This window comes from Prunus mume, linkage group LG8 (genome assembly GCF_029339155.1).
Source record: "Prunus mume cultivar Tortuosa linkage group LG8, ASM2933915v1, whole genome shotgun sequence".
Lineage (NCBI taxonomy): Eukaryota > Viridiplantae > Streptophyta > Magnoliopsida > Rosales > Rosaceae > Prunus > Prunus mume.
In genome coordinates, this window is record NC_142705.1 from 1544064 (window position 1) to 1570663 (window position 26600).

At 37.3% G+C, this 26600-nt stretch overlaps 4 protein-coding genes across 4 annotated transcripts; 3 read left to right on the plus strand and 1 right to left on the minus strand.

Annotated features, from left to right (window-relative positions):
- The first annotated feature begins 3333 nt into the window (after positions 1 to 3333).
- On the plus strand, positions 3334 to 5546 carry LOC103341260 (BTB/POZ domain-containing protein At2g24240). The gene is made up of 2 exons (XM_008244757.3): positions 3334 to 3785; positions 3954 to 5546. Exon 2 carries the CDS (start codon positions 3988 to 3990, stop codon positions 5311 to 5313), a length of 1326 nt encoding a protein of 441 aa, XP_008242979.2. The 5' UTR covers positions 3334 to 3785; positions 3954 to 3987; the 3' UTR covers positions 5314 to 5546.
- A 1141-nt stretch (positions 5547 to 6687) lies between these two features.
- FAD6 (fatty acid desaturase 6) lies at positions 6688 to 10335 on the minus strand. The gene is made up of 10 exons (XM_008244756.3): positions 9992 to 10335; positions 9805 to 9859; positions 9478 to 9716; positions 8942 to 9085; positions 8666 to 8817; positions 8145 to 8267; positions 7829 to 8006; positions 7565 to 7683; positions 7198 to 7312; positions 6688 to 7072 (listed from the first exon to the last, which is right to left on the minus strand). Exons 1-10 carry the CDS (start codon positions 10028 to 10030, stop codon positions 6911 to 6913), a joined length of 1326 nt encoding a protein of 441 aa, XP_008242978.2. The 5' UTR covers positions 10031 to 10335; the 3' UTR covers positions 6688 to 6910.
- A 2376-nt stretch (positions 10336 to 12711) lies between these two features.
- Positions 12712 to 14823, plus strand: LOC103341375 (proline-rich receptor-like protein kinase PERK9). The gene is made up of 7 exons (XM_008244885.2): positions 12712 to 13030; positions 13217 to 13258; positions 13579 to 13713; positions 13813 to 14000; positions 14120 to 14257; positions 14375 to 14551; positions 14632 to 14823. The coding sequence occupies exons 1-7, from the start codon at positions 12712 to 12714 to the stop codon at positions 14821 to 14823; spliced, it is 1191 nt and encodes a 396-aa protein (XP_008243107.2).
- Positions 14824 to 16969: 2146 nt separating this feature from the next.
- Positions 16970 to 25772, plus strand: LOC103341258 (formin-like protein 13). Its single transcript, XM_008244751.2, is given in 18 exon segments — positions 16970 to 17380; positions 17876 to 18576; positions 19492 to 19713; positions 19797 to 20031; positions 20034 to 21555; positions 21640 to 21763; positions 21975 to 22046; positions 22827 to 22925; positions 23002 to 23043; positions 23337 to 23417; positions 23502 to 23552; positions 23646 to 23727; positions 23937 to 24031; positions 24245 to 24316; positions 24394 to 24510; positions 24594 to 24662; positions 24745 to 24811; positions 25161 to 25772. Coding segments are annotated over 18 exon segments (3897 nt in total). The 5' UTR covers positions 16970 to 17307; the 3' UTR covers positions 25334 to 25772.
- Positions 25773 to 26600: the final 828 nt, after the last annotated feature.

Below are 26600 nucleotides of genomic sequence, written 5' to 3' on the forward strand. Positions count from 1 at the left end.
CTTCTATTTTTGGTGTTTTAGTGAAACTCCCTTAAAAAAATTCAGTAATTGAATTGATTTTTTGTGTAGAACTCAATGACCAAAAATGTATTTAATCCATAATTCTATATAAACAAGAGTTAAAACAAAATAAAAACATATTAACACGTACGAGCTAGTAAAGAACAATAGAGGAAGTGAATAAATGAAAGGATAATAAGCCCATAACTTTAAATTATGCAACCATGTATTTGATAATAAACGTATGCTATGGGGATATATGCCCCTATTATTTTATGATACTCATAATCATATATATTTATAGGAGTTGATTTTCTTACTCTCCTTTTCTTCACTTAGAGCATTTCCAACATACTCTCTATCCTCTCATCTCTATATACTTTGGATAAAAAGAAGGAAAATCCTCATCTAACAAACTCCCTACTTGGTTCTCTATTTTGGAGAACCAACTTTTGGCTCTCTACATCTAGCAAGGAGGAGAGAGAATTTGGCTAGAAGGAGAGAGAAAAAGGGAGAGAGAGATAAAGACATTTGAGAGGTTGGTGGAGTTGGGTTTCTACATTTTTTATTTTTTATTTTAATATATTTGATTTGCAAGAGAAAGAGAAAATAATAATAAAATATTTCAGATTTGTCAAAATAGAGAACATAGGTGGAGGAAACAACTTTTAAGTGTTTGCTATAATAGCTTTTTAGCTATTTTAGCTTGAATTTGGCTAAAATTTTGAGACTCTCCTGGAGATGCTATTACACTCCTTTTTGTTTATAATATTTTTTAATCAAATTTTTTTTTGTGTTCTTTCTCTTTCCTATTCTACCCTTATCCAACATTAAAGTTTGATAATTGAAATTAAGAAAAGTTAACATAAAATAACAACATAGGATTTTAGACGTGGTGGGCAGTTGTGATTTGAGTGAAATGACAGAGTTTAGTAATCCTTTTAATTCTCAATATATTTTGCATGGTATGTTTAATTTCTTACTAAGATATTATGCTTAATAGGCATTTTTCCAGGCATAGTGGAACTTTGGGTTGTCATATATGAATGGGAAATTTCCTAAGAGTTCATGATCATGTTTTATATTTTTTTGTTTGGGTCAGTTTCTATGTTGGGTATGGCCAATGATGGAGCCACCATGGGGTCTTGGAAGCCATGGAAATGGCCCTAGAGGTCGTACAATTTTGACAACTCATGTTGTGATGGTTTAAGTGGAATGATACAGTTTGGTTAAATTAAATCCTCTTTTATATTCTGTTGCTGAAGTTGTAATTTTAATTTGAGCTTTGGTATTGAATATGAGGATTTTGTTCAGTTTAGTTATTTTTTATTTTTATTTTAATGTTTATTAGTGGCCATGTATTTTATTGTCTTTTGCATTAAAATTTATTTCCTAAAAAAAAACTATGGTTGCAAGATTTATTCATGGGGCATAGTTTTTGCAGTAGGCGGACCATATGACTTTGCCTAGACAAATATACATTGTTAATTATTTATTAAGGTTTTTTAGGTTTTAGACATAAATTAAAGGAAAAACCACTCAACTTTCAAATCAAAGACATGCAAGTTGGAGAAATCTTAAATATAAAAAAAAGGGCATTTTGTCCATAAATTTTTTCTCTCTCCTTTTGGTTTTTCCAAAATGTCCCAGTGAAGTAAAAATACAATAATGTAGAGTAAGGGTTCAATGAGAAAATTTTGAAAAACAAAAAACAAAAAACAACTTTAAAAGCAAAAAGAAGTGTAAATAAAGAAAAGGAGAGCGAGAAATCAGCTCCCATATTTATTTATGCTATTTAAAACTTTATAACAAAACTTAGGGCTTCACTACCAATCCAATCCGCCAATCCGCCATTTGGAGTCACAAAATAGAGTACTAAAATAATCAAATCACCCTCACCCCACAAAACCAAAGAAAAAGATCTTCTTATTCTTCTTTACTTTTTTGGTTTGTCTCCTTAAATGGAATAATTTTGGGTAATCTGTTGATTTGCATTTTGAACCTGTAGGTAATTATCAATTTATCCAATGACATTTTCTTTTAGAAAATTAAGAATATGAACTTATCTTTTTTGCCAATTTCCCAATTGCCGTTTAAAATCTCAATACTCCATCCAATTTTCTGTTGAATAATTAAAAAAAAAACAAAAAAAAACCCCTAAGCCTATCCCCACCCTCTCTATGTTTTTTTCTCCCCCGACCTGACCAACAGCTTCCCCGCCCGCAACTCGCTCGCCCGACCTGACCATTTGAACTAAAGCTAGCTAGCGTCTAAAACTGACATGACCTGTGTCACCTAAAAAGTAAAAAGTAAGATGATGAAAGCGGCGGGAAGCGGAATATACAAAAGAAGACGAGAAAAGCAAATAATATCAGAAGTCTCTTTAAGTCTAAGTAAACCAATAACGTCCTCACAACTTCACAGGACAAGATAATAAGACCCAACTTAAAGTTGGATCTTTTGTTTTCTTCCGTACAAGTCACCTCCAAAACAATATGGCTCCAGTGATTATCAATCATAAATCACAAGCTCATTAACAATCCACTCAAACTCTCTTTTGACGAGTTTATTCTTTTTATTTCTTGTCCTGAGAGATGGTGCTAAATTATTTATTAATAGCAAATTTGTTTATGAGTAATAATATGGAGACGTAGAGTAGAAGCTAGCTGCATGGTCCACCATTTGGAGTTTATCCTCTGCCTTACCCAATATAACCCAAAAGAATATAAAAAAGTGAAAACCTCTGTGGATTGCCCTTTGCAGGTTGGCTATGGCAAACATGAAACACACAAGCTGCTCATTACGCACCGCTACCTACCCAGTTGAATATATCTAACTACTTTAAAGTTTAAACAAACCGAAGTCTAATGATGTGCCGTCTATGACCCGCAATCTCTAATTGCAGTTTTGGTTGATGTCTGGTCTTATAAAACACCGTTGAATTAGGGCCGAGAGTCTCGACACAAGACTTCAGATGCATGATAATTGCTCTTAATTTCTTCCATTTAAGAGGAGGTTTAAAAATCCAATCATTCATCATACAAAGAAAATAATAGAAAAGGGAAATAAATTTAATTTATTTATAAATATGATGGGAACGGACCAATAAATTACATGATTGGAAGAGCTCGGATAGGAAGGGAGCCACTCTCTCATCAAATAAAAGTCTCTATTTCTGTGTCATTTTCCTTTGAATGGACGAGGAATTTAACACAGCCCACAAGACACGGTTTCTTTGGGTTGGAGCTGACTTCATGGAAAGCCTTAAACTATTAATTCAGCTAGGAAATTTCTTCCACCATAAATGTCCCCAACATTTGCCCCAAAAAAAAAGTCCCCAACATTGATGATGATTGGATTTCAAATAACCATCCAACGGTGGAGATCTAAGGATGGGCCAGAGCCAAAGTTGACCCCACCACAGAGTATTTAATTGACGAAAAGTTCAACTGTGTCCAGACCAAAGGCAAACCAAAGAAAGGCAGAGAGAGAGAGAGAGAGAGACATGGACAAAGCAAAGTAAGAAAGACAGGAGAGAGCCAGAAAAGAAAAGAGTCAATATTTGAAATCCAACCGCTCCAATTCATCAATTCCTCTTCCACCTAATTCTACAAATTCTATAACCCAACCCTCTGAACCTCGGTTCTTCAATACCCAGATCTCCATTTCTCAGAGTTTGATAAATTTCCCATCAGCTTGATCAAACTCCCCTGTTTTTCAGGGTGTTCTGTTTCCTCTCCTGCAACGAACGCATCATATCTCAAACCCCTCAGATCAAATACCGGGTATTTATTGTTTGGCTTACTTTCTTTCTCTCTGAACACTGAAATCTGAACTCTGTTTCTTCATTATCATTGTTCCTTAATTTTGTTCATTTTATCAAAATTTCAAATTATCCAAACAATCCCATAATTTTCTTCGACACAAACTGATATCTTTCCTTGGCCTCCCAGCTCCAAACCCCATCTGGGATTCTGAAATTCAATCATGGGAATTCAGAAAGACAGGATGAGGTTCAATGTTGGAGGCAGAATCTTTGAAACAACCGCCACAACTCTCGCCAATGCCGGCCGTAATTCCATGTTTGGAGCGATGTTTGACGAGAACTGGAATCTACAATCCGATAATTCCAATGAATACTTCATTGATCGCAACCCGGATTGCTTTGCGGTCCTCCTTGATCTTCTAAGAACCCAAGAGCTTCATATCCCAGCCAATATGTCTGAAAAGCTTCTTTATAGAGAAGCCTTGTATTATGGCCTTCTCGACCACGTTCGATCAGCCAAATGGGGTCCCTTTGATGGCAACAGGTTGTGGCTTTCGCGGACAGTACCAGGCCAAGCTCCGGGTGATGGCACAGCAATTCGTGCTGGGCCGGATGGTGGTTGCTGCGTTGCTCATGGTTGCATGGTCCATGTCTACGACTGGATGCTAGATGAGCACCCTCCAATCAATCTTGATTATCAGAGAGTCAATGATGTTGGTTGGGTTGATTCGGAGAACATAGTGATCAGCGTTTGCGAGCGGTTAGGCCGAGGGGACGGAGGAATGGGGCTGTTCAGCTCATCAAATGGGGAGCTCAGGTACAAATTTCAAGTTAGTCATGAGAATCAAGTTAAGAGCTTTACTGCTGGAGCTTTGTGTTTTGGGTCAGATTACAAGATATTCTCTAGTTGCAAAGGCAGGAGCAATGAGTATGGCGTTGGTGTTTGGGACCAAATAACAGGAAAGCAGACTGATTTTTTCTATGAACCACCTGGTTGGTCACTTGGTGATGCTGACAAGCTGCAATGGTTGCAGGGGAGCAACTGTCTGTTAGTTGCAACCTTGTTCCCTAGGAAAGACAACTGTTACATCAGTTTGTTGGACTTGAGGGAGAAGAAAATGGTCTGGTCTTGGTCTGATATTGGAGCTCCTATAACTGTGGATGAGAAGAGGGTCAGAGATGCAATAGCAATGGAGGAGAGTAACTCCATTTGTGTGGTAAATGAGTATGAGGATTTGGGTTTTATTGATCTCAGGAGCTCTGGTGGAAGTGTTAGATGGAGCTCAAGGAGCAGGCTGATGAAGGGAAAAATGCCTGATGAGCCTTGCTACCCCAAACTGGCATTGCATGAGGGGCAACTCTTTTCATCCATGAATGATTCCATTTCAGTGTTCTGTGGTCCTGATTGGGTTTTAACGTCCAGGCTTCGACGAAGTTATGGAGGTTCAATCTGCGATTTTTCAATAGGTGGGGATCGACTTTTTGCTCTTCATAGCGAGGAAAATGTGTTTGATATATGGGAGACTCCACCTCCTCCAATTATATGATTCTTCTTCAGATTATGGTTGGGTTATTTTTTAAGATTGTGTTTTCTTTCATTTCTGACATACATGATACATGGTTTTCCTGTCTTTTTTATATCCTAGGAGATGGAGTTGCAGCAATACTATCTAGGTTTAGGAAATTTAGAGATACTTCAGACAGAGTTCTAAAGAGTGTACTGTACAGGGTTGGTTCACTACAGAGATGAATGAAACCGTTTGATTTGCCTTACTATAAAGCCTGGAGAGATATAAATGAAATCGATTGCTATAACTAGAAATTGGTACCTTTGCACATCCGTTAATCATGGGAACTGGTCCTGTGGTTCAAATTATGTTTATCTTTTATGTCTGAACAGCCAACAAGGAATGGTTCTTTTGATTTTCACTTTTGCGCAGAGACCATCTTTTTTATCTTTTCTGCTTTGCCAAAGTTGATCTCCTGCACAAATTTCCATGCATATTAAGACCCTTGGCAAAGATTCCAGATTTGGAGAGAGATGCTCTTTGGCATGTGAGCAGTTCCAACTGCCAACTCTCTGCAAGATTTATCAATTGCGGAACCTTGCACAAAGTGGTTAGGTTGGTGCAGCCTTTGTTTTCATTTTGCGTTTCTAAATGATCAGTACTTTGAATCTGTGACAACCACAATAGCAAACAACTATGGCCCCCTTCACCTTGCCTTTTAGCCTTTGCATTTTATGAACCTTTGACCAGTTCGTATGCTTTTGTTTTTTCAATTCATATACTTCTATGATGCTTATCACACACGACGCCTTCTGTTTCTGCTCAATCTTCAAGTATTAATCTAATTAAACAGCTCTGGAGTTTGGTTCTAAATGCCCGAACATGAAGTAGGAAGAAATCCCACTTTACTAGAACCCTACGTAGGAATATAGAATACTTAATTCAATTTGACTTTCTTGTTGTGTGTGCCTCGTTGCTGTATTTTAATGTCTTTGAACAAATTCATTAACATATAAGGTAACTGACACGACTTCAATTCAGTTTCAGATCAGTTTAAGTTTAATTTTTACAAATTGTTTAACCTCACCTCTGAGGAGAAATCATTGTCAGCCATTTTTAACAATGATCAACACTAATTCCAACCAACATTACCCTTATCGCCATCTAGTTTAATTCATGAGTTCAGTGGGTTCTGACTCATCTCGTCAATTTCAGTGCAACTACACGTTATAGTAAAAGAACTTGTATACATGTATAATATTGTTTTGCTATTCACAACTAATTATATGGAAAAGTTATTACGTGTGTAGTGCAACTTCATTGGTTGGGAATAGATAAGTTTTTCTCCAGTGGAGTGAAGAATCATCACCAAGGAAGTTTCGGTCATCCAAGAACAATTCAAAGTCCAGAGGATTACTAGTGCATGATTATCAACCATCTTTTACTGTGAACTTCTAGGAAATTTCCCTCAATTATTCCCTCTATTCGTAGTCAAAAACTTCGAAAAATGGTTGTGTAAACACAAGCAATAACAACATCAACATGTAAAAGAAAATGGGATAGCATACCTATCTTGACCCAAAAAGAAGTGTGTAAAAGACAAGGACCTAAATGGCTGTGACCCCACACAAGTTGATCAAGCATAATCAGGCATCACTTTTTTAAGGAACTTGATTGGATGAGACTCTCCCGGGGCAAGTTGGTCAAAGGCAACGTAATTCTGCTCCTTGTCGTAAACGTGGCACACTGTCAGTATCGTCTTCATCAAACGCCAATTCCATGTAGCCTCGTTCAGATACTGTTCATGACATAGAAAAAAAAACCCAATGAAAAAACTCCTTTTTCTTTCTTATGTCTTTTTTGAACATTTTGATTTTACATCTGCAGCTCAAGACTAATCACAATATTGTAGAAGATATCTACCTTTCCCCAGTTTTCTTGAAGCGACTTGTGAGCTGCTCGTAGGTTATAACTTGGAATCCTGGGAGATATATGGTGGGGTATATGGACATTGATATCATGGCAGAGGGTCTCAATCCTGTTGAGAAAATAATGTGTCCAATGTATAAAAACACACACCCCAAAGAAGAAGAAGAGTGCTAGGTTCTTGTGAAGCAGTTATGGCAATATGAATGATTTTAAGCTAGTAACAATTCTTAATCATTACTTGTCAATAACATTAAAATATTACATCTATGTGAATTTAATAGCAGCACAGTGGTCAGATTTCAATAACTGCATTCATCAGAAAAAAAATATAGAAGATAGCTAAAGCACAAAGATACAGTACCATTGAGGGTAATCACAATGAACTGTTCCATTTAGTTGAGCCTGAGCAGCATTCCACTCATCCGCAGATTTGAATGGTATATGAGGTGCCGTATGGTGTACCATCGTGAATGTACTCATCTACAGATTCATGTAAAATTGAAAAACAGAATTGACAGTAAGCTCTACAACTATAGAATTCCCAAAGGCAAGTCGGCTATGTTCACCAATACATGTTAAGTACTGCGGTCAAAATAAAGCATAGGAGACCAGGGAGTAGTATTACCCAAAAGTGATAGCCCAAAAATGGCATCAACCAAAACTTTACCCATCCCAAGATCCCTGTCTTGAACACAATCAATGGCCATCCAATCCCCATAAACGCAAAAACACAAGCCAAACTTATCTTCACCCTTTTCACTTCACTTGGTCTGAACGTCTTCAAATCGAAGTGGACTAGCAACCTATTTGGATACCAAGTAATACTTATTTATGTCTATTGGATATTCACACATTAAGAATCATGACTAAAAATCACCATTGTTGATATAACGGCCACAAAACAAAACAGAGAGAATGATTCTTCTTTTATAGTTACCTACCAATGAGCTATTGACATCCAGGGCCGAAATGGGCCATATCCATACATGATTGCCCGGCGAAAAAGAGGAGATGAATCAAACTCTTCTTTAGCAATAGGCTGCCAAGCTGTATCCTCAATCAACCTATATGGATGATGAGGTAAAAAGGAAAAGCCAAGAAGTTATGAGTTAGAAATATACTTAAACCAAGGAGGTAGTATGCCTATAATTCAAAAATCAACAAAAAAAATTTCTAAGACTACATTCAGTAATATTAGTGGCTTTCATTCACAAGCCAAACATTATTTTCACTAAAAAGTCTAACATGATCGTTCATTCTAATGCTCTTTAATTTTAGAATGATTGTTTCTGTATTTTTTCCAGCCCTTGTTATCACGCTGCACCATTGGGAAGAGTATGAATTGAATATAGAATATACTATTTTTCAAGACATGTGATGTGCTAAAATGAAGCCGTTAATAAACACATAAATTAATTAACATAAAATAAATAAATATATGCTTCGGGGAAACCATACAGACATGTTTGTTTTTGCATGATGTCGATCATGCTTAAACCGCCATGGTTCGTATGGGTATATTAACGGCAAAAAGGCCAGTGTTCCAACAATGTCTTCTACTAATTTGTTTCTTGAGAATGATTTGTGCGCACAATCATGACCTATAACAAAAAACTTCACAATTGGGAAGGAAAAAAAAGGAATGAGTTGGCTTATATTTACCACAATAAATGAAAAAAGGAGAGCGAAGTAAGTTACTAGAACCAATATAAGATGAAGAGATGGGTTTTGAACAAACCCCAGTAACTGCAGTCCCTGTCCATGCCCAAGCCAGAGGAAGTAGATACCATGGGGCTTTTGAAATCATATAGAGCCCGAATGCATAGGAAGTGGCAGATATTAGAACTGACTTCCATGCTTTCACATCATCAATCTCAAAAACCTTATAATAGAAAAACAAAAAGAAAGTAGTTACATTTGAGATTGTTTACATTTCTCAACTGTATTGTAAGCCAGAATTATTAGTTACTTTGCGCTTATATTTTATCTCCCCAGGTACTATTCAAAAAGGAATTTTTATTTCTATGTTTAGGAGAGGTAGAAGAATGAAGCTTCCAATGATACCAGCCAGGAAAAATAGAAAGATTTGCAACAACGCAATATGAAGCTTCTCAGATGAAATTCTATAAATTTACTCAATTGAACAGACTATTAACTCAAACTCAGATGCCCAGCTGAATTGTCAACAATAAAAAAACAGATGCATCAGATACGAATTCAAACAATAAGAATAAGTAGCATTGACGGTATGGCTCTGACAATGAAAAACAATACCTTTTTCGGAAGGGTATCAATGACATGCTTCAGCGTAACATTATCTGGGAGTGGTTCTCCAATTTGTTTGAAACCATAACTTTCAGATAATTGTTTTCTATACTCAGCATTGTCTGGTGAAGATGGTGCAACTGGAATGGCAACCGCTTTTGCAACCGTCGTCCAATTTCTACGAGTTAAAAACCGTTGACGTTTGATGCCCTTTTGGGGAAGGCTGTCCCATTTCAAATAGCAGATTCCTGAACCTCACAATAAGCATTGTAAGTTGCCATTCACATTGATAATATTAATATGTCACAAATAATGATGACAGTCTATAAAATACACCTGAAGAATAATGGGTTCCAATTCTTTGGGTTCGAATTGGATTTTGATGGGGGGCCTGCAACTCAGACCAAGAAGAGAGAGTAAGAATTTAAGAACACAACTCACCATTCAAATCTAAAAAGGAAGAGCAAAATGAGAAAAAATAAGCAATTGGGTACAATATAGAAGAGCAAATGGCATAGCTTACCATGGAGAGGAACATAGAATCTGCAAGTCTGCAAGCCATTTTGAGCAGAAATTGCAGAAATCCCAGTTCGCAGGGACCCCCACTTCAGAACCTCTTAAAGCTTTGAACTTTGAGATTGTTGAATGAATTGTCAAAAAGATAGGCTTTTTTGGGTGGAGAGTCTTAAAAAGGCAGTGCCAACTACTCGTGCCGCTCGCTTGCCTTGTGTTGTATTTCTATTTCTGTGTTGGAATTTTTTTGACTTTGTCACCGACCGCCTCACTCGTGTGGATAGAGTCTCAACTCACCATAGCCGCTTGTTGTTTTCACTCGTCTTCTCGTCAAGTTGTAAGCACAAAACAAAACTATGAAGAAAAAAGTTCACATAAATAAATGTGAGGTCTATTTTCCTATACAGAAACAGAGATATTTAAATCCATTGATATGAGTTTTTTTTGGGACGAGATACGAGTTTACCCTAACACTTCAAAACAAAATTATTTTAAATTACATTTTGGAGTTGAGTTTTCTTAGGAATAATGATAATTTAAGTGAAAACGTAGAGGCTCTATTTGGTGGGCTAGATTGGATGAGACTTTTTCTATTAAAATGGATATGGATCCGGTCTATTGTTTAGTGGACTTAATTGTATCACACACTAACTAGGTCTTAAATTTCTGTTTATGATATAAATCCAGCATACGCTGGATGATCTGCTTGGTATTAGTAGAGCTCGTCTTGTGGGTTGTTGGGGTTTACCCCCTTTTTCTCGCCAAAAAAAAAAAAAAGAATTTGACATGATAAAGAGAAATTTTGATTAGAAAAAAAATATATAACGAAAAAAGAGGAAGAAATATATTGAAGAAAAAAATAAGGCACTGAGGCAAAAAGTTGGTATTTTGCATATGATTATTGTTAGAAAATAAAATAAAATAAAATATTGATTTCTTAAAACAATGTTAATTTTAGTCTATTGTTTGGTGCATAAATGAATAGGATTGGACTCCAATTCAGCCAGCCCAATTCAATATTTCAATCCGAACGAGGCCAGAGTCTATACAGAAAGCGGAGTAACCTCAGACTAATGTTGAGTTGAATGCATGAATTGGCCATAAAATTTGTCAAACCCTACACACAATTTTGTGGATATGAATGAATAACTGTTGTTATGGTGAGACCAAACCACTTTCATCATTTGATTGGATCCATCCACACTTTGCACGAATCCAACTTACTTCTATAGGTCCCTAGGGCCTAGGAGAAAACATGGTAAACGACTTTCATATGTCCTAGAACTAGGAGCATTGCCTTTGCGAGGATATTAATTACCTTTTCCTTGTAATGATACGATTTCAGAATAATCATTCTTGGACTTGTTGATAATGGACTTACCTGTTGGGCCTTCTTATTTATGTACATCAGACCTTGGGCTTAGTTGACAATGTATGTCATGAAAGGAAGCCTTTAACGGATTCAAAAGCCCAAACTTCTACCCATATGGTCTGTTTGAGAGTCTTATACTTGAAAAGTTGAAACTGAGAAGCTTATGTGCTTCTTCAGGCACTCTAGAAGCACTCTAAGTGCTTTTCTAAGCACTTTAATTTTTAAGAAAATTCAAGATTTTTATAATAAAAGCGCTTTTGTTAGAAGCCTTATAAGCAAAAGTACTTCATAGAGTATCAGTCCCAAACGAGTTATGATGTTTTTGTTAGCGAGTTTTTACTTAGTTAAGATTTTGGTTTCTTATTAGTTTATTTAGTCATATTGTAATTGAAATTTATTTTCTATTATAATTTAGATTTATTTCATATTTTATTTAGAGTTGTACTTCCTTATGAATACCTTCACATTAGAAAATAAAAATAAAAATAATTGAGCATACATGAAAATTTCCCATATTTATTTGACTCTTTCAAATTAATACAAGAACAAACAACAAAATCAGATACATATTACATATTGCCAAGAAAGTAACAAATCGATTATATCTTTCTCTTTGCATGATTGATCAATGGTCAAGAAACCTTTTAAAATTTTCAATTCTCTTTTCAATTCTTTTTGTTTGGACTGAAGCCTTTCAACCCTTTCAAAGAAGAATTTATGAGCTCACACACGGCCACACTCACAAACTTAATCCCATCCAGCCGGCTGAGGACACCATCTTCCAAGAAACAAAATGATAGTCTCAAAGGTTCTTATTCTCAGACTGAGTCAAAGTACTTGTCTACACCTCAAAGGATTATCCATCTTTTAGGCCATGACATTGAGATGCTCTGCTGATATATAATCAATATACTTCAAATATCAATTCAAGGGGTCATATTTATCACATTAATTCCTAGAGGATTCTAAATATCATTTTCCCTCAAGTTTTTGTGGTACAAAAAAAGTTCAGCCCAGAAACCTCAAAGCAGTGCTCACATCACAAGCACAATGGCCACTCCCTTTATTTTCCTGTTCTTATTCACACTTTTTGCAAGCCCCACATGATTAGTTCAAGTAAGCATATGCAAAACCAATACCAATAACAACATAGATACATGGGATATATACAATTTCTTAACATCACTTTGTTTTTTTCTTTCCTTTTTTCTCATTTTCCACCAGGTACTTGCACATTGGATTTTACCAGATTCCCTTATGAAGCCCAAAGCCAGTGCTTTGACCTAGCAGAAGGTTCTTTCACACCTTTAGTAATGCAGTCATGTTGCAGCTCTGCCCTTCAATCTCTATACCAAGCAATGACTATAAAAGCTAGTCAATCTAGATCCATATTCCTTGAGTTTGCTGAAGCTCAGAATTGCACCAACATATTCCGAAACCTTCACCATAGAGCCCATCTTAACAACTGTGATCTCCAAGATTTTATCTCTTCTTCAACACCAAACCTGTGCTCAAACAATGTTGATTCAGTCATTGGTCTTCTGGGGGTTGACATGTACAATGCTTTACGGTCCAATTGTAAAGGCTTATCCAGCAGTAATCATAGTAAAGCGTGTTTCGATTGTGTTGTTTCTTATAGGCAATCATTGCAAGCTCTAAAAGAAAGAAATAGATCAGGTAACAGGTGCGCTGAAGCTCTACTTGTTAGTCTTGCTAGCTCAGATGCTCAATCCCCAAACTTGGTTCGCGGAACTTTTTCTTGTTTGTGGAATGAAATAAGTAAGATATGATCCATATCCTGGTATGTGAAGCATTAATTATGTTGTTTCACAGATTGTTCATTTTATTCCTGTGTTTCTGCAGAGTCTCCATGGCCTATAGGCCCTACACAGAATCAAAACAAAGGTAGCATAAAAGAGGTTACCTTCAATGTTGTTCTTTTTGTTTCTATAGTTGCATGTCATCCCATTTAGTTCTAACACAACAAATAACAAATGTATAAAAGCTCATATCTTGGGTTCCAAGAAGCTTCTTGCCATAGTAATCCTGGCAGCAGCACTGGTGATTATAACTCCGATTCTTTATAAGATAACCAGGAAGCAACTGCAATATGCAAGCAAAAAAGATATCGAAATCCTATCCGGTGAGCATTCTTTTAATTAGCCTCTTCCAAAGATCGAAAATTAAGAAGAAAGACTCATATATATTTGTTGTTGCGGTTTTAGTCTCCAAGAAGACAGTAGAGGAAGAATCCAGGAGTTTCTTTAACTGCTCTGGTCTTTACCTATTCTCACAAGATGAAGTGTTGAAAGCTACCAACCATTTTGATGATTCAAACTTGATTGGAGAGGCAACACTTGGTATGAATTGTGAACCATATGATGCTGACTGATCAATATATATGATTTAATTCAAAACACTCAAAATTGGTTACAGCTGAAACTCACAGATTCTTTCAGGAATATTCTATGTTGGGATAATGCCTAGTGGAATGCCAACAACAATTAAGAGACTTAATCAGGGGATCATTAAAGTTCAAAATTTCGGGGAAGAGGTAATAAGGAAAGCCAAGATAAGGCATCCTAACGTGGTGACCACTTTGGGATATTGTGATACAGGAGAGCACTGTCTTGTTTATGAGTATTGCGTAAACGGTAACCTAGCAGGCTGGCTTCTTGGTAAAGTTTAACCTACAATCAAATGATTGCCTCTTGTCTTGATAATTTGATGATTCTACTCTTGTGCCATTTATGTGCATTTATGCAGTCACATTATCTAGCAGGTAATGGGAGGACACTAATCTTGACATGGGAACATCGAATGCAGATATCGATCGGCATTGCTCGGGGTTTATGTTTTCTTCATGCCAATGCCTTGGCTAAAATGGTTCATGGAGATTTAAAGGTAATTTAATTTGATTTAGTATTTAATATTCAAATGATATGGTCTCTAGTCTTTTGAGTTTGAGAGGTTATCACTAACCAATGACCATGCACTTGCATTGCTTGGCTGATGGCTCAGTTATCAAACATATTTCTGAATGAGAAACTTGAAGCCAAGATATTAGACTCCAACTTATCAAACTGCAAGCCTAATGAAACAAAAGGGCTACAAACCATAAAAAACGACGTCTTCGATTTCGGGGTTGTTCTGCTTCAAGTTTTGACAGGAAAGAAATCAAAATCTGTGGTTGAGGAGGTTTGCTCTAAATCCCAAATATAGTCTATCAGTGATGAAATTATGTAGCTAGCCTAATTGGTGTGTTGCAATTCGTACAGGCAAGGGATGCAATACTAAAAGGAGCAAGTATAAGTGGCATGGCGGATCCACGTTTAAATGGGGCTTATGTTTCCTCTGAATTTCGAAATGTATTGTCCATAGCTGTTAGATGTACAGCTCCAAGTGAACGGGAAAGGCCATACATGGAAGAAATTGTACGAAAACTTGAAGAAACACAAAGTTTAGTATGAGACAAAAATAAATAAATTGTTGTAACCACTAGAAAATTGTGCATAAGTGGAATTGCATTTTTCTTGTTATGTATTCAAAATGTTGACATGGAACTTCTTATTTATTTATCAAGGAGGTTTTGGGCTTAGATCTTAGGCGGCGAACCGGGTGAAAGAATCACCAAGTAATTCTTCCACTTCCTTAGGAAACATAACTTGATTCCATTAACAATTAGGAAATCTTAGGCGGTGATATTAGGGTGTTTAAATCTTAGGCGGCGATATTGGAGGAAGGGGTTTTGAACACACAAACTCAGATGCAGTGGTAACTATGCTTAACCACTTAGGCTGCGTTTGGTTCATCCATGCATGAGAAATAATTTTCTGCCTCATGCGAAATAAAATGAAACCCTCCCCGTGAGAGGCCCTTAGCACCAATCCAATCACTTCAAATTCAAAATCCCATCAATGGGTTTTCGATTAACATCAAAATCACGAAAACCAGTTCCCAAAGACTTTGAATTTCCTCAGAAACTCTCAATTCCAATTGAAACAGAAGAAAAGCTGGCTGCACTTTAAAATCGTCCTTATTTAAAGGGTCTAGCCGAGCGGCTATACTTTTTAATTATTTGAATGTATAGCCGAACGGCTATACTATTTAAATATAATATTACAGCCGCACGGCTATACATTTAAAATATTCTAACATATTCCTAGCATATAGCCGGCCGGCTATACTCTTGAAATATTCAAATATATTCAACGAGTATCGCGCGCGGCTATACCTTTAAAATATTCGAATATATTCATAGAGTATAGCCGCTCGGCTATACATTTTAAATATTCAAATATATGCAAAGTTTATAGCCGTACGGCTATACGTTTAAAATATTCCAATATATTCATAGAGTCTAGCCGCCGGCTATACAATTTTGTGGACTTTGTGTTTTTTCATTTTTCAATATTAAATAATAATTAAAAGATAATATATTTAAAGAGTACAGCCGCGCGGCTCAAATATATTGAAAGGGTCTAGCCGTTCGGCTATACTGTTTAAATATAAGATTTTAAGCGTACCGCCGCAAGGCTATACTCTTAAAATATTCCAATATATTCATAGAGTCTAGCCGCCGGCCATACAATTTTGTGGATTTTGCGTTTTTTCTTTTTTCAATATTAAATAATAATTAAAAGATAATATGTTTAAAGAGGACAGCCGCACGGCTATAATGTTTAAAATATTCAAATATATTAAAAGGGTCTAGCCGTCCGGCTATACTGTTTAAATATAAGATTTTAAGAGTACAGCCGCACGGCTATACGTTTAAAATATTCCAATATATTCATAGAGTCTAGCCGCTGGCTATACAATTTTGTGGACTTTGTGTTTTTTATTTTTTCAATATTAAATAATAATTAAAAGATAATATGTTTAAAGAGTACAGCCGCACGGCTATAATGTTTAAAATATTCAAATATATTGAAAGGGTCTAGCCGTCCGGCTGTACTGTTTAAATATAAGATTTTAAGAGTACAGCCGCTCAGGAATACTGCTAAAATATTCGAATATATTCAAAGAGTATAGCCGGGCGGCTATACGCGTTAAATATAATAGTATTCTTGTAGACCCTTCAATTTGATTAAGGGTTTTGTTCTCTCTTGCGCATGAGAGAGATGAGGAATTGATTTCCTAAACCCAACACATCAACTGCACTTTCATATAAGACCAACTCAAATTATTGAATCATTCCTTTAACATTATATTTCTTATGGTAATTCATTTAACATTATTGAAATCACTCCAACTAAGCATTCAGTAGATTGTCATTTTGGATCTAATTGAGAAGGTTAAGGCCAAATCTCAAATTGAGTCTGCGATCATCACTTGGATCTAGCAACAAAACTGATTTGTCCAGTCCACATGCCTTGGGCTAGGGCTCAGCTCCCTACTTAGAGGCCCATCTTTAGTAATTTTTGTCAACACAAAAATTATTGTATAAAATGTCAAAAAAAGACAAAAATAAGGGAAGGGAAAACAGAAGGAGCCACGTCGATGGATAATATGACATACACGTCGAGCAGTGATGATGTCCACGTCATCTGGAGATGTCAGTGCCAAGTCGGTTGGTGAAATCCCACAGCTGCAGAGGAAAATGGTACCAAACAGAACCCCCCAAAAAAAAGTGTAACAAACCAAATTATCTATCACACTCTTCGTCGTTGTCTTCTTCGTCGACAATGTAATCCACAGACAGAAATTCTAACCCAGCCAAAACAGCAAAAAAATCCGAAATTCTTTTTCTCAGAAGCCAACTAAATACTGTACCAAATTCCTTTTCCTCTACCAAATTCCTCATTTCGACTTTAAAACATTACATTTTTATATATGCATATGTGTATACATATATATGCAAATATATACGTGATTGATCGGCAATTGTGTTGTAGGCAGGGTGATTTTGATTTTGATGGGAGGGAGAGTTTGGGAATAATTGGACAGCAGAGATGGCGTTGCTGCGCAAATTGTTCTATCGGAAGCCGCCTGATGGGCTTTTCGAGATCTCTGAGCGAGTTTACGGTGCGTTTCGAATTCGATATTTCTTTTTTCTTCTTTCTTCTGTGATGGCTGTCGAACATTTACACACACGCATGAATCATGATATATAATATATATAGTCCAGTTTGGCAGTGGCTACATTGTGTGCTTAATTGAATGGTACCAATCCGAATTTAACTATTTTTACAGTCAATTAAGCAATGTTTTCTGTTAATTTAAATAATGAACACTTGCGTATTTTTATGTCTACTCAACAAAAATAAAATAATAAAAAAGAAGCAGCAGCAGCAGCAGCTCGTCTATAAAACTTTTGAAATACATGTACTGTATTGCATTTGATGAAAGACGGATGATTAAGGAACAGTCTTGAATGTAGATGGGTGTGTTCAGATTGCTTTAACACTTGCTAATTGCATAAGACTCTCACAGTGATGATGCCATCTTATGTGAAGGGGTTATGGCCTAGGCATGTAGTATGACCTGACCGTAAGCGGCTGTTTCTTTGTCTACATATAGTTTTTGATTGCTGCTTCACTACCGATGCTTGGAAGGAAGAAAACTATAAAGTTTACATAGGTGGGATAGTTGGTCAACTCCAAGATCACCTACCTGATGCTTCATTCTTGGTGTTCAATTTTCATGATGGAGTGGCACAAAGCCAGATGGCCAGCATCTTGTCTGAGTACGATATGACGATAATGGATTACCCACGACACTTTGAAGGTTGTCCGGTGCTCACACTTGAGTTGATCCATCACTTTCTTAGATCAAGTGAAAGTTGGCTAGCACTTGGGCAGCATAATGTGCTGTTGATGCACTGTGAACGTGGAGGTTGGCCTGTTTTAGCTTTCATGCTAGCTGCGCTCTTGATTTACCGGAAACAGTATAGTGGAGAGCAGAGGACGTTGGACATGGTTTATAGGCAGGCTCCCCATGAGCTTTTGCATTTTTTATCCCCGCTAAATCCAATCCCTTCTCAACTGAGGTATCTACAATACGTTTCGAGGAGGAATGTAGCCTTGGAATGGCCTCCTCTGGATCGAGCGCTTACCTTGGACTGCGTCATCTTTAGATTTATTCCTAATTTTGATGGGGAGGGTGGTTGCTGTCCTCTATTTCGCATTTATGGACAGGACCCTTTTGTTGTTACTGATCGAACTCCCAGAGTCTTATACTCAACTCCAAAAAGAAGCCATACCATCCGGGCTTACAAGCAGGTGATGTTATCTCTCTTTATTTCCTGAGACATAATCATATACTCATTTAAATGGTTGCTGACCTAAATGGATGTTGACTATACGTTCATATGTGATTAGGTTCATCATTCCCTTATAATCAGTCAAATGTGATGAGGTTCATTTGTCTTGTCCATACTTTGCTTTTCATTAATGTGAAAATGTCTACCTTGAGATGACTTACCTAGCTTTAACATGTTTGTTCTCAATTGTTTTGAAATGGTGTAATTTGGGATCTGACTTAGGTCAAACCTGTGCTGATTTTGAGGGAAGATACCTTGCATTGAAGGGGCAAGGCTTAGAGCCTTATATTGCCTACTTATCTGAACTGATGCCGAATTGTATTTCAACTAGGAGATGTCTTACCTGTCTGGTTTGCAGCCCTAGGCCAATGGAACCATTAATCCAACGACCACCTACTGTTCACTCATAAGACCAAAAAAAAAAAAAAAAAACTATAAAATAAAAAAGCCACCAGTTCTTCCTGAAGCAAACTTTTGTACTATCCAAACTATGACATTGGTTACATTTGGCTTCCTGACGTACTTTTTTTTGGAGATTTAACAATTAGTGGATAATGTTTAAGTTTTAACTTGTCTTGATCTTGACTGGGATCCTAATAGGTCTAATATTGGTCAACTAAAACTTAATTTGATGTAATTAACTCACAAGATTAGATCAAAGAGGTATTTGTTGTGCAAGTTGGGTGACGGACCAGGATTGGTTTCATGGAGCTTTGATCGGTATTGAGTTTGAGAAGCAAAAACTTCAAGTCTTATCTTCTTAGCTTTGATCTGTGCGGAACTTCACTTTCCTGATATGTTTTTTCCCAATTATATTTCATATATAATGCAACTAAGATGTGGTCTAATCCTTAAATGTTCAAAACCAATGCAGGCAGAATGTGAACTGGTTAAAATGGACATTAATTGCCATATTCAAGGTGATGTTGTGGTAGAGTGCATTAGCTTACATGATGACACGGAACGTGAAGAGATGATGTTCCGCATCATGTTTAATACAGCTTTTATTAGGTCTAATATTTTGATGCTCAACCGTGATGAAATTGACATGTTGTGGGATGCTAAGGAACAATTTCCAAAGAACTTCAGAGTAGAGGTGTGTCTCTGCTTCTTCTGATTGCCTTTGATTCTTTTGTTGTTTTTTTCCTGACAAATTGTTTGGCTACCGTATGGTTTAAGATCCTTTTTTCAGAGATGGATGCTGCCAAGACTGCATCCATTATTCTGGGTGGTATTTCATGCTTTGAGGATAAAGAGGGCCTTCCAATGGAAGCGTTTGCTCAAGTACAGGAGATCTTTAACTATGTGGATTGGTTAGATCCCAAGGTCGATGCCACACTAAATGCGCTACAACAAATGGGTGCATCAAACATCGCCCATGAAAAGTTGGACAATGATTCTTCCCAAAGTACTGAAATGACACTTCCTTGCAGGAATCAAGTCCAAGAAATATCCAAAAGAAAAAGAAACAGTTAAATCTAGAAAATAATTCTAAGACCCTTCTCTCCTTGGCTGAGGTGCATCCAGTGGCCTCACCTTTGCAATCTCAAGATACCACTGTGAGTAAACAGGAAGCCAAACCCCAAGACATTCATACTGCAATTCAGCTACCCAGTCAATGTGATTCAGTATCCCAGCATATACCCCAACCTTCTCAGTCAACCCCAATGGGAGCATTCGCTCAAGTTCAAGAGATCTTTAACCATGTGGCCTCACCTGCGCAGTCTCCAAGTACCACTGCGAGTAAACAGGAAGCTAAACCTCAAGACATTCATACCGCACTTCAGCCACCCAACAAATGTGATTCAGTATGCCAGCAGATGCCCCGACCCTCTCAGTCAACCCCAATGGAAGCATTCACTCAAGTTCAGGAGATATTTAGCCATGTGGCCTCACATATGCAGTCTCCAGATACTGCTGTGAGTAAACAGGATGGTAAACCTGAAGACATTCATACTGCACTAGAGTCACCCAATCAACGTGATTCGGTGTGCCAGAAGATGCCCCAACCTTCTCAATCAACCCCCGTTTCCTCTAATTCCAGGAAAGATTTACCTGAGCCCACCCCAAAATATCAAAACACCTGCCAAGCTAGTGGCATAAAACCTCTGTTAAATGATCATGACTTTTCTGGGAGACAGGAAGTCTCCCTTTCAGTCACTGCATATCCTGCTGTCCCAGATGCAACCTTGAGTGTTTCACGTGTACCCGTATCTGCAGAAGTCAATAGTGTCTCAATTACAGCACCAACACCTTCATCACCTCCTCCACTGAGACCTTCCATGGCTACTTCTACTATAAAAACTCTTTCTTCTCCTCCCCCACAGCAAGTGCCGCCATCAGTTTCAAAACCTGAGGACTCATCACTTCCCAAAGACTCTGAAACCTATACACAGGATGGAACCCATCCATCTATTACTAGTCATCCAGGTGCCCATGGGATGCCAATCTCAGGTACCATTTCTGGCAGTGTTTTACCTGATCCACCATCCGCTCCTCCACATTCTCAAATTACTACGTCAGCTCGGCCTCCTCCAACTCCTCCACCACCTCTTCCAACGCTGCCTTTGAAAGAGAACCTTGCTGATGGTTCTGGACCTCCTCCACCTCCACATCCTCCTCCTCCTACTCACTCAGGGCAAGCTGGAGGCACTACAAATTCATCTCCAGTGCCGCCACCACCACCTACTGCTGCCATTGCATCAGTTCCTTCTGCCCCCCCTGCTCCACCTCCTTTTGGTAAAGGAGGCTCGAAGACAGGGAATCCCCCACCGCCACCAATTATTTCCCCGGGTAATGCGAAAGGACGTCTATCACGTACCATAAGTTCAAAAAATAATAATGCAAAGAAACTGAAGCCATTGCACTGGTTGAAACTATCAAGAGCAGTTCAGGGAAGCTTATGGGCTGAGGCACAAAAATCTGGAGAAGCCTCCAAGTATGGACTAACTTGCTATAAGAGAAGACTTATGACATGAAAATCTTGCAGCGTCTGACATTCTTATTTATTTTATTGAGACAGAGCTCCAGAGATTGACATATCAGAGCTTGAGAATCTTTTCTCAGCGGCAGTTCCAACTTCAGATCATGGCAGGAAATCAACTACACAGGGTTCAGTTGCCCCTAAATCTGATAAAGTTCAACTGGTAAATTTCTTTCAACCTTCAGTTGATGAAGAACGTGTTGCCTATATGGATTTTTGTTATTGACGTGGTTTGTGTTCATCCTTATACTTCATAGCGGGTCATGTCATGAATGAGCTATATGTGTTTTGTTTTCAGGCTTGCATCTCAGCCTGGTTCGCTATATTATCATGAAAATCGTATCTATATCTAGATTTTTATTTGTTTAATGCAGATTGACCACAGACGTGCATATAACTGTGAAATCATGCTTTCAAAGGTGAAGGTTCCATTGAATGAGTTAATGGTAAGCTTGATCGTACTTTACAAATTTGTACACAAATAATTTGTAGTTAAGATTTACTCCGGGCTAATTTTCAACCTCTATAGAACTCAAATCCATGGATGCTTGATGTAATCAATACTGTCCAAAACACATGAACATACACAGTGTGTGTGCATCGTGAAATTTAAAAACCGAAAAAGACTCTAACTACTGAATTGTAAATTCATTATGGGCACGATATCTGACCAAATATTTGAAGTAGTTGAATGATCGCCAACAAAGGCATGGGTAATGGCTTTAAATGATGGCAGTCTTAAGAACCGCTATGGTTTTTTTCTTATAAATATTTTTATTTTATTCCACTCCTTTATTGTGGTGTCATTATGTAGCTATATTTTTCACATTAGTTGGTACTTGAACTTTATTCCGTTTAAGTTGCAACATAAAACATCTTATTCCGTACAGAGGCATTTTATGGTGTGTATTGTTATATTTGTCTTTTCCAACTTTAGTAAACTTCTCCCCATTTGCTGCCAGAATGGTTGCATTCAACTCTTCAGTTCTCTACTAGTGATGATTGAGGTGCCATTGCCAACTACTGTAGCATGTATCACCTCTTATCACTAAGCAGTGGTGTCTAATTCACAGACAGTGCTGAAATTCTAAGCAACCTTCTTTCAGCATTAAAGCAATATTTTTCTATCTGAGTTGTATGGTCTTAGAAGCATCACACAGTAGTGGATTCTTTCATCAGATTATTGGTTATCCTTGTCAATATGCCTTCTTCTGTAACATTGACAGAAATCAGTGCTTGCCCTGGAAGATACAGCATTGGATGCTGACCAGGTTGAGAACCTCATAAAGTTCTGTCCAACAAAAGAGGAGATGGAACTGCTTAAGGTACATCAAAACTGTTACTCAAGATAAAAGGTTTGCTAATTCATTTCAAGGTTGTAATCTATAATTATGTTTTCAGGGCTATACTGGAGAAAAGGAGAAGTTAGGAAAATGTGAACAGGTTTGCAGGATATCACTGTTGCATTATGCTAGCTAATCATGGCTTCGTAAACAGGATGAATAATCATCCAAACACTACTTAATATACAACATTACATATCATGTTCATGGGTTATTCTGAGGTTTAATTTGTTGTCTGTTTTCTTAGAAGTAGTTGATGGTGGATATGGGGTTCTTAGAATTGTAAACACATTTAGAGTCATCATCAAATTGATGATCGAGTTATTATCTGGTGTACTTTTTATGCATTAATACACGTGGACTCCTTTACTGATTTTTAAATGTTGATGGCAGTTCCTCTTAGAGTTAATGAAAGTACCTCGAGTAGAATCAAAGCTCAGAGTTTTTTCATTCAAAATACAATTCTCTTCTCAGGTAAACTAACATTTTTATCATCTTAATAGTATATTGTTTGGGTTTTATATTAAGACTTAACGATGGTACATAACTGCCATGTAGGTCTCTGACCTTAGAAATAGCTTGAATGTTGTGAACTCTGCTTCAGAAGAGGCAAGTTCATCCTTCTTTTTCCTCAACCATTGATGGCAATCATTCAAAGATTATTGAAGTCTCATTTTTCTTGCTACATGTGGTCTTTATCAGATCAGGAATTCTGTCAAATTGAAAAGAATTATGCAGACAATTCTTTCACTAGGAAATGCTCTGAACCAGGGGACAGCTCGGGGTAGGTTGAAATTAATTTGAATTGTCATCTTAGCATCATACAATATCATAAGATCAAGCACATATTTCAATACTTTGTCTGAATCCAGGCTCATATTCATTCATATTTCACGGGTTCGGTCGGAATTACACATGCAACAGTTTTTATGCTGCTGATTTGTACTACTAATTTAATTCCTTCTGAGTGTAATAGTTGATGTTATATTTTAGGCTCTGCTATCGGATTTAGGTTGGATAGCCTTCTTAAACTCATTGAGACTCGCGCAAGGAACCACAAGATGACTCTTATGCACTATCTTTGTAAGGTAGATTCTTATGGACTATCTTTGTTAGACCGTGTGTTTTAATTATGGTTTTATCATTACATTTTTTTCTGAGTGCTACTGCAGTTGTATGTTTGTTAAAGTACATTCTCAACTGTGTTGTAGTTCGGTGGAATGCAAAATCTTGTTTGTGTGTATTTCTTTGAATTTACTTTTTAATATGCATTTTTCTGGTTTGTTTGGTCTTGCCTCTAGGTACTCATTGACCAACTACCAGAGGTTCTAGATTTCTCTAAAGGCCTAGCCAGCTTAGAACCTGCGTCAAAGGTATTCTTTTTGTGTCTGGTCCATAATTTTCAGGATTTTTTTGGGTATCTATTGACCGACTTTTCTATGCGTTATAGATACAATTGAAATTTTTGGCAGAGGAAATGCAAGCTGTAAGTAAAGGATTAGAGAAAGTTGTACAGGAACTATCCACCTCAGAAAATGATGGTCCTATATCAGAAAATTTCCGTAAGGTAATTTTGTGGCAGTAATAACAGTCACAGATATTATGCTTGACGTTCAGGCTTTGACTTGTAGTTTTTCTCATAACCTTCAGATTCTAAAGGAGTTCCTCCGTTTTGCTGAAGCGGAAGTGAGGACTTTGGCTTCACTATATTCTACTGTGGTAAGTCTTTGCTTGATGAGCACTGATTCAAGGTTTTATAATGTTTGATGTAGTATTCTTGACTAGGAGCTGAACGTCGCAGGGTAGAAATGTGGATGCACTGATTCTTTATTTTGGAGAGGATCCTGCTCGCTGCCCTTTCGAACAAGGTATTCACCAAGAGTTCTAGACCTTCCATTCCACTAGGGGCTTGTTTACGATATGGACCGTTTATAAAGAGACTGACCATCTTCCTTCATCATGTGATATTAAAATATTGGCGCCATTTTACTTTCTAAACATAAGAGTACTGTTGTCTTCTCTGCCGACAAAAGTCAAGACTGCTATCCTCTCTTTTTTTCCTTGGGTCACTGATGGCCATGTATGTGGTGGTTTGTCAATTCTTGAAAAATCGACCATGAGTATATGGTGGTGTGCTTAATAGAATGTAGTCAGCATTAAACTATAATCACTGTAATCACGTGCTACCTTTTTAACCATTTCAATGTACTGCTGCAGTTGTCTCAACTTTGCTGAACTTTGTTAGAATGTTCATCAAAGCCCATGATGAAAACTGCAAGCAGAGTGAGATTGAAAAGAAGAAAGCAGCAGAAAGCGAGAAGCCCAAGATGGGTGCTTCAAAGGAGTCTGAACGATTGTCGCGTAATCCAATCAAGAGTGGCAATACATAATGATCCAGTTTCTAATCTGCCGCGCACCTCATCTCAGACAAAAATTATAATATGAGCATTAGATTGAGCAGAAATAGTTTCTTTTTCCTTTTCTCATTTTCCCACTTGCATTGCCAAGAGGGCATAGATTTTGATCGATATTGGGATTAGAATGTAAATTAGCTAGAGTCTCGGATGTAGGTATAGAGTTGTGATGAAGTGACAGAATATGATGCTGCAATGCAAGGCTGATTTTGTCCTCCGAGAGGCGCCTTTTATTGTTCGTATTGGACCAGGTACGTATAGGAGAGTTTCAATAATGCAGATTTTGAGTAGGCGATTTGTACGATATATAGATGATGCGCCAGTTTCTTTTATTGCTGTAAATAAAACGAAGGGATTTTTGTCATAGTTCCCATCCCAAAGCTTTCTATAAATTTAATATGTTTTAATTTGCTCACTTAGTTTTTTTATTTTTTTCATTGATAATTTGGTATGCTTTTAGAGGGGCTCTGTTTGGTTTCGTTACCCTCTATTCCAGTAGGCCCAAGGAGCCAAGCCTGAGACGTGGGACTGCAAATTCGTAACTAATTAAATAAACATAAATTATACAATTAAAAATATATGGAATGTATTAAATTAAACTAACCAACACTTAGAGACAGACTTGTGTTGTTGGAGTTGGGCAGTGTTTTGTTGTTGCATCTAAAACTAAATTTGTCAAATTCAGTTGAGACATCGAGATTGGTTTCCGAACTTGAAACTTGAATATGAAATTGGGGATTGAAATCCCAACTATAAGTATATACGTCACTTTGTTTGTTTATGGTCTAAGCTTTATATGTTTATGGTCTAAGCTTTATAGCAGCAATAGCAAACGTGGAAGACATTTACAACACTTTGGTATGGTAGTTTAAGGTAGTTATGTTATTGCTCATCAACAAAAACAAAATGCGACTTTGATTGACTTGTGGGCTGGGTTTGTTGTCAGTTAGTTTTTTATATTTGGGCTTTGCCACCCACTCTACCAAAACCTCATTATCATTGGATCGGGGTCGTTGTCACGTGCGTTTTAGGTGGTGCACTGGTGCGTGGGATTACCAAGTCGTCAACACCAACAAACAGTACTGGTAAATCACGTGCCCGCAACGTTACAAATTCCGCCCACTGCCCAGCTCTTTATACGGAGAGAGAGTTTCATACAAAGGGAATAATACTTTTTGTTATCTTTGACTAATAGCGCAATGACTGTACGATTCTCTCATCTCATCAATATAACGTCTTAAAT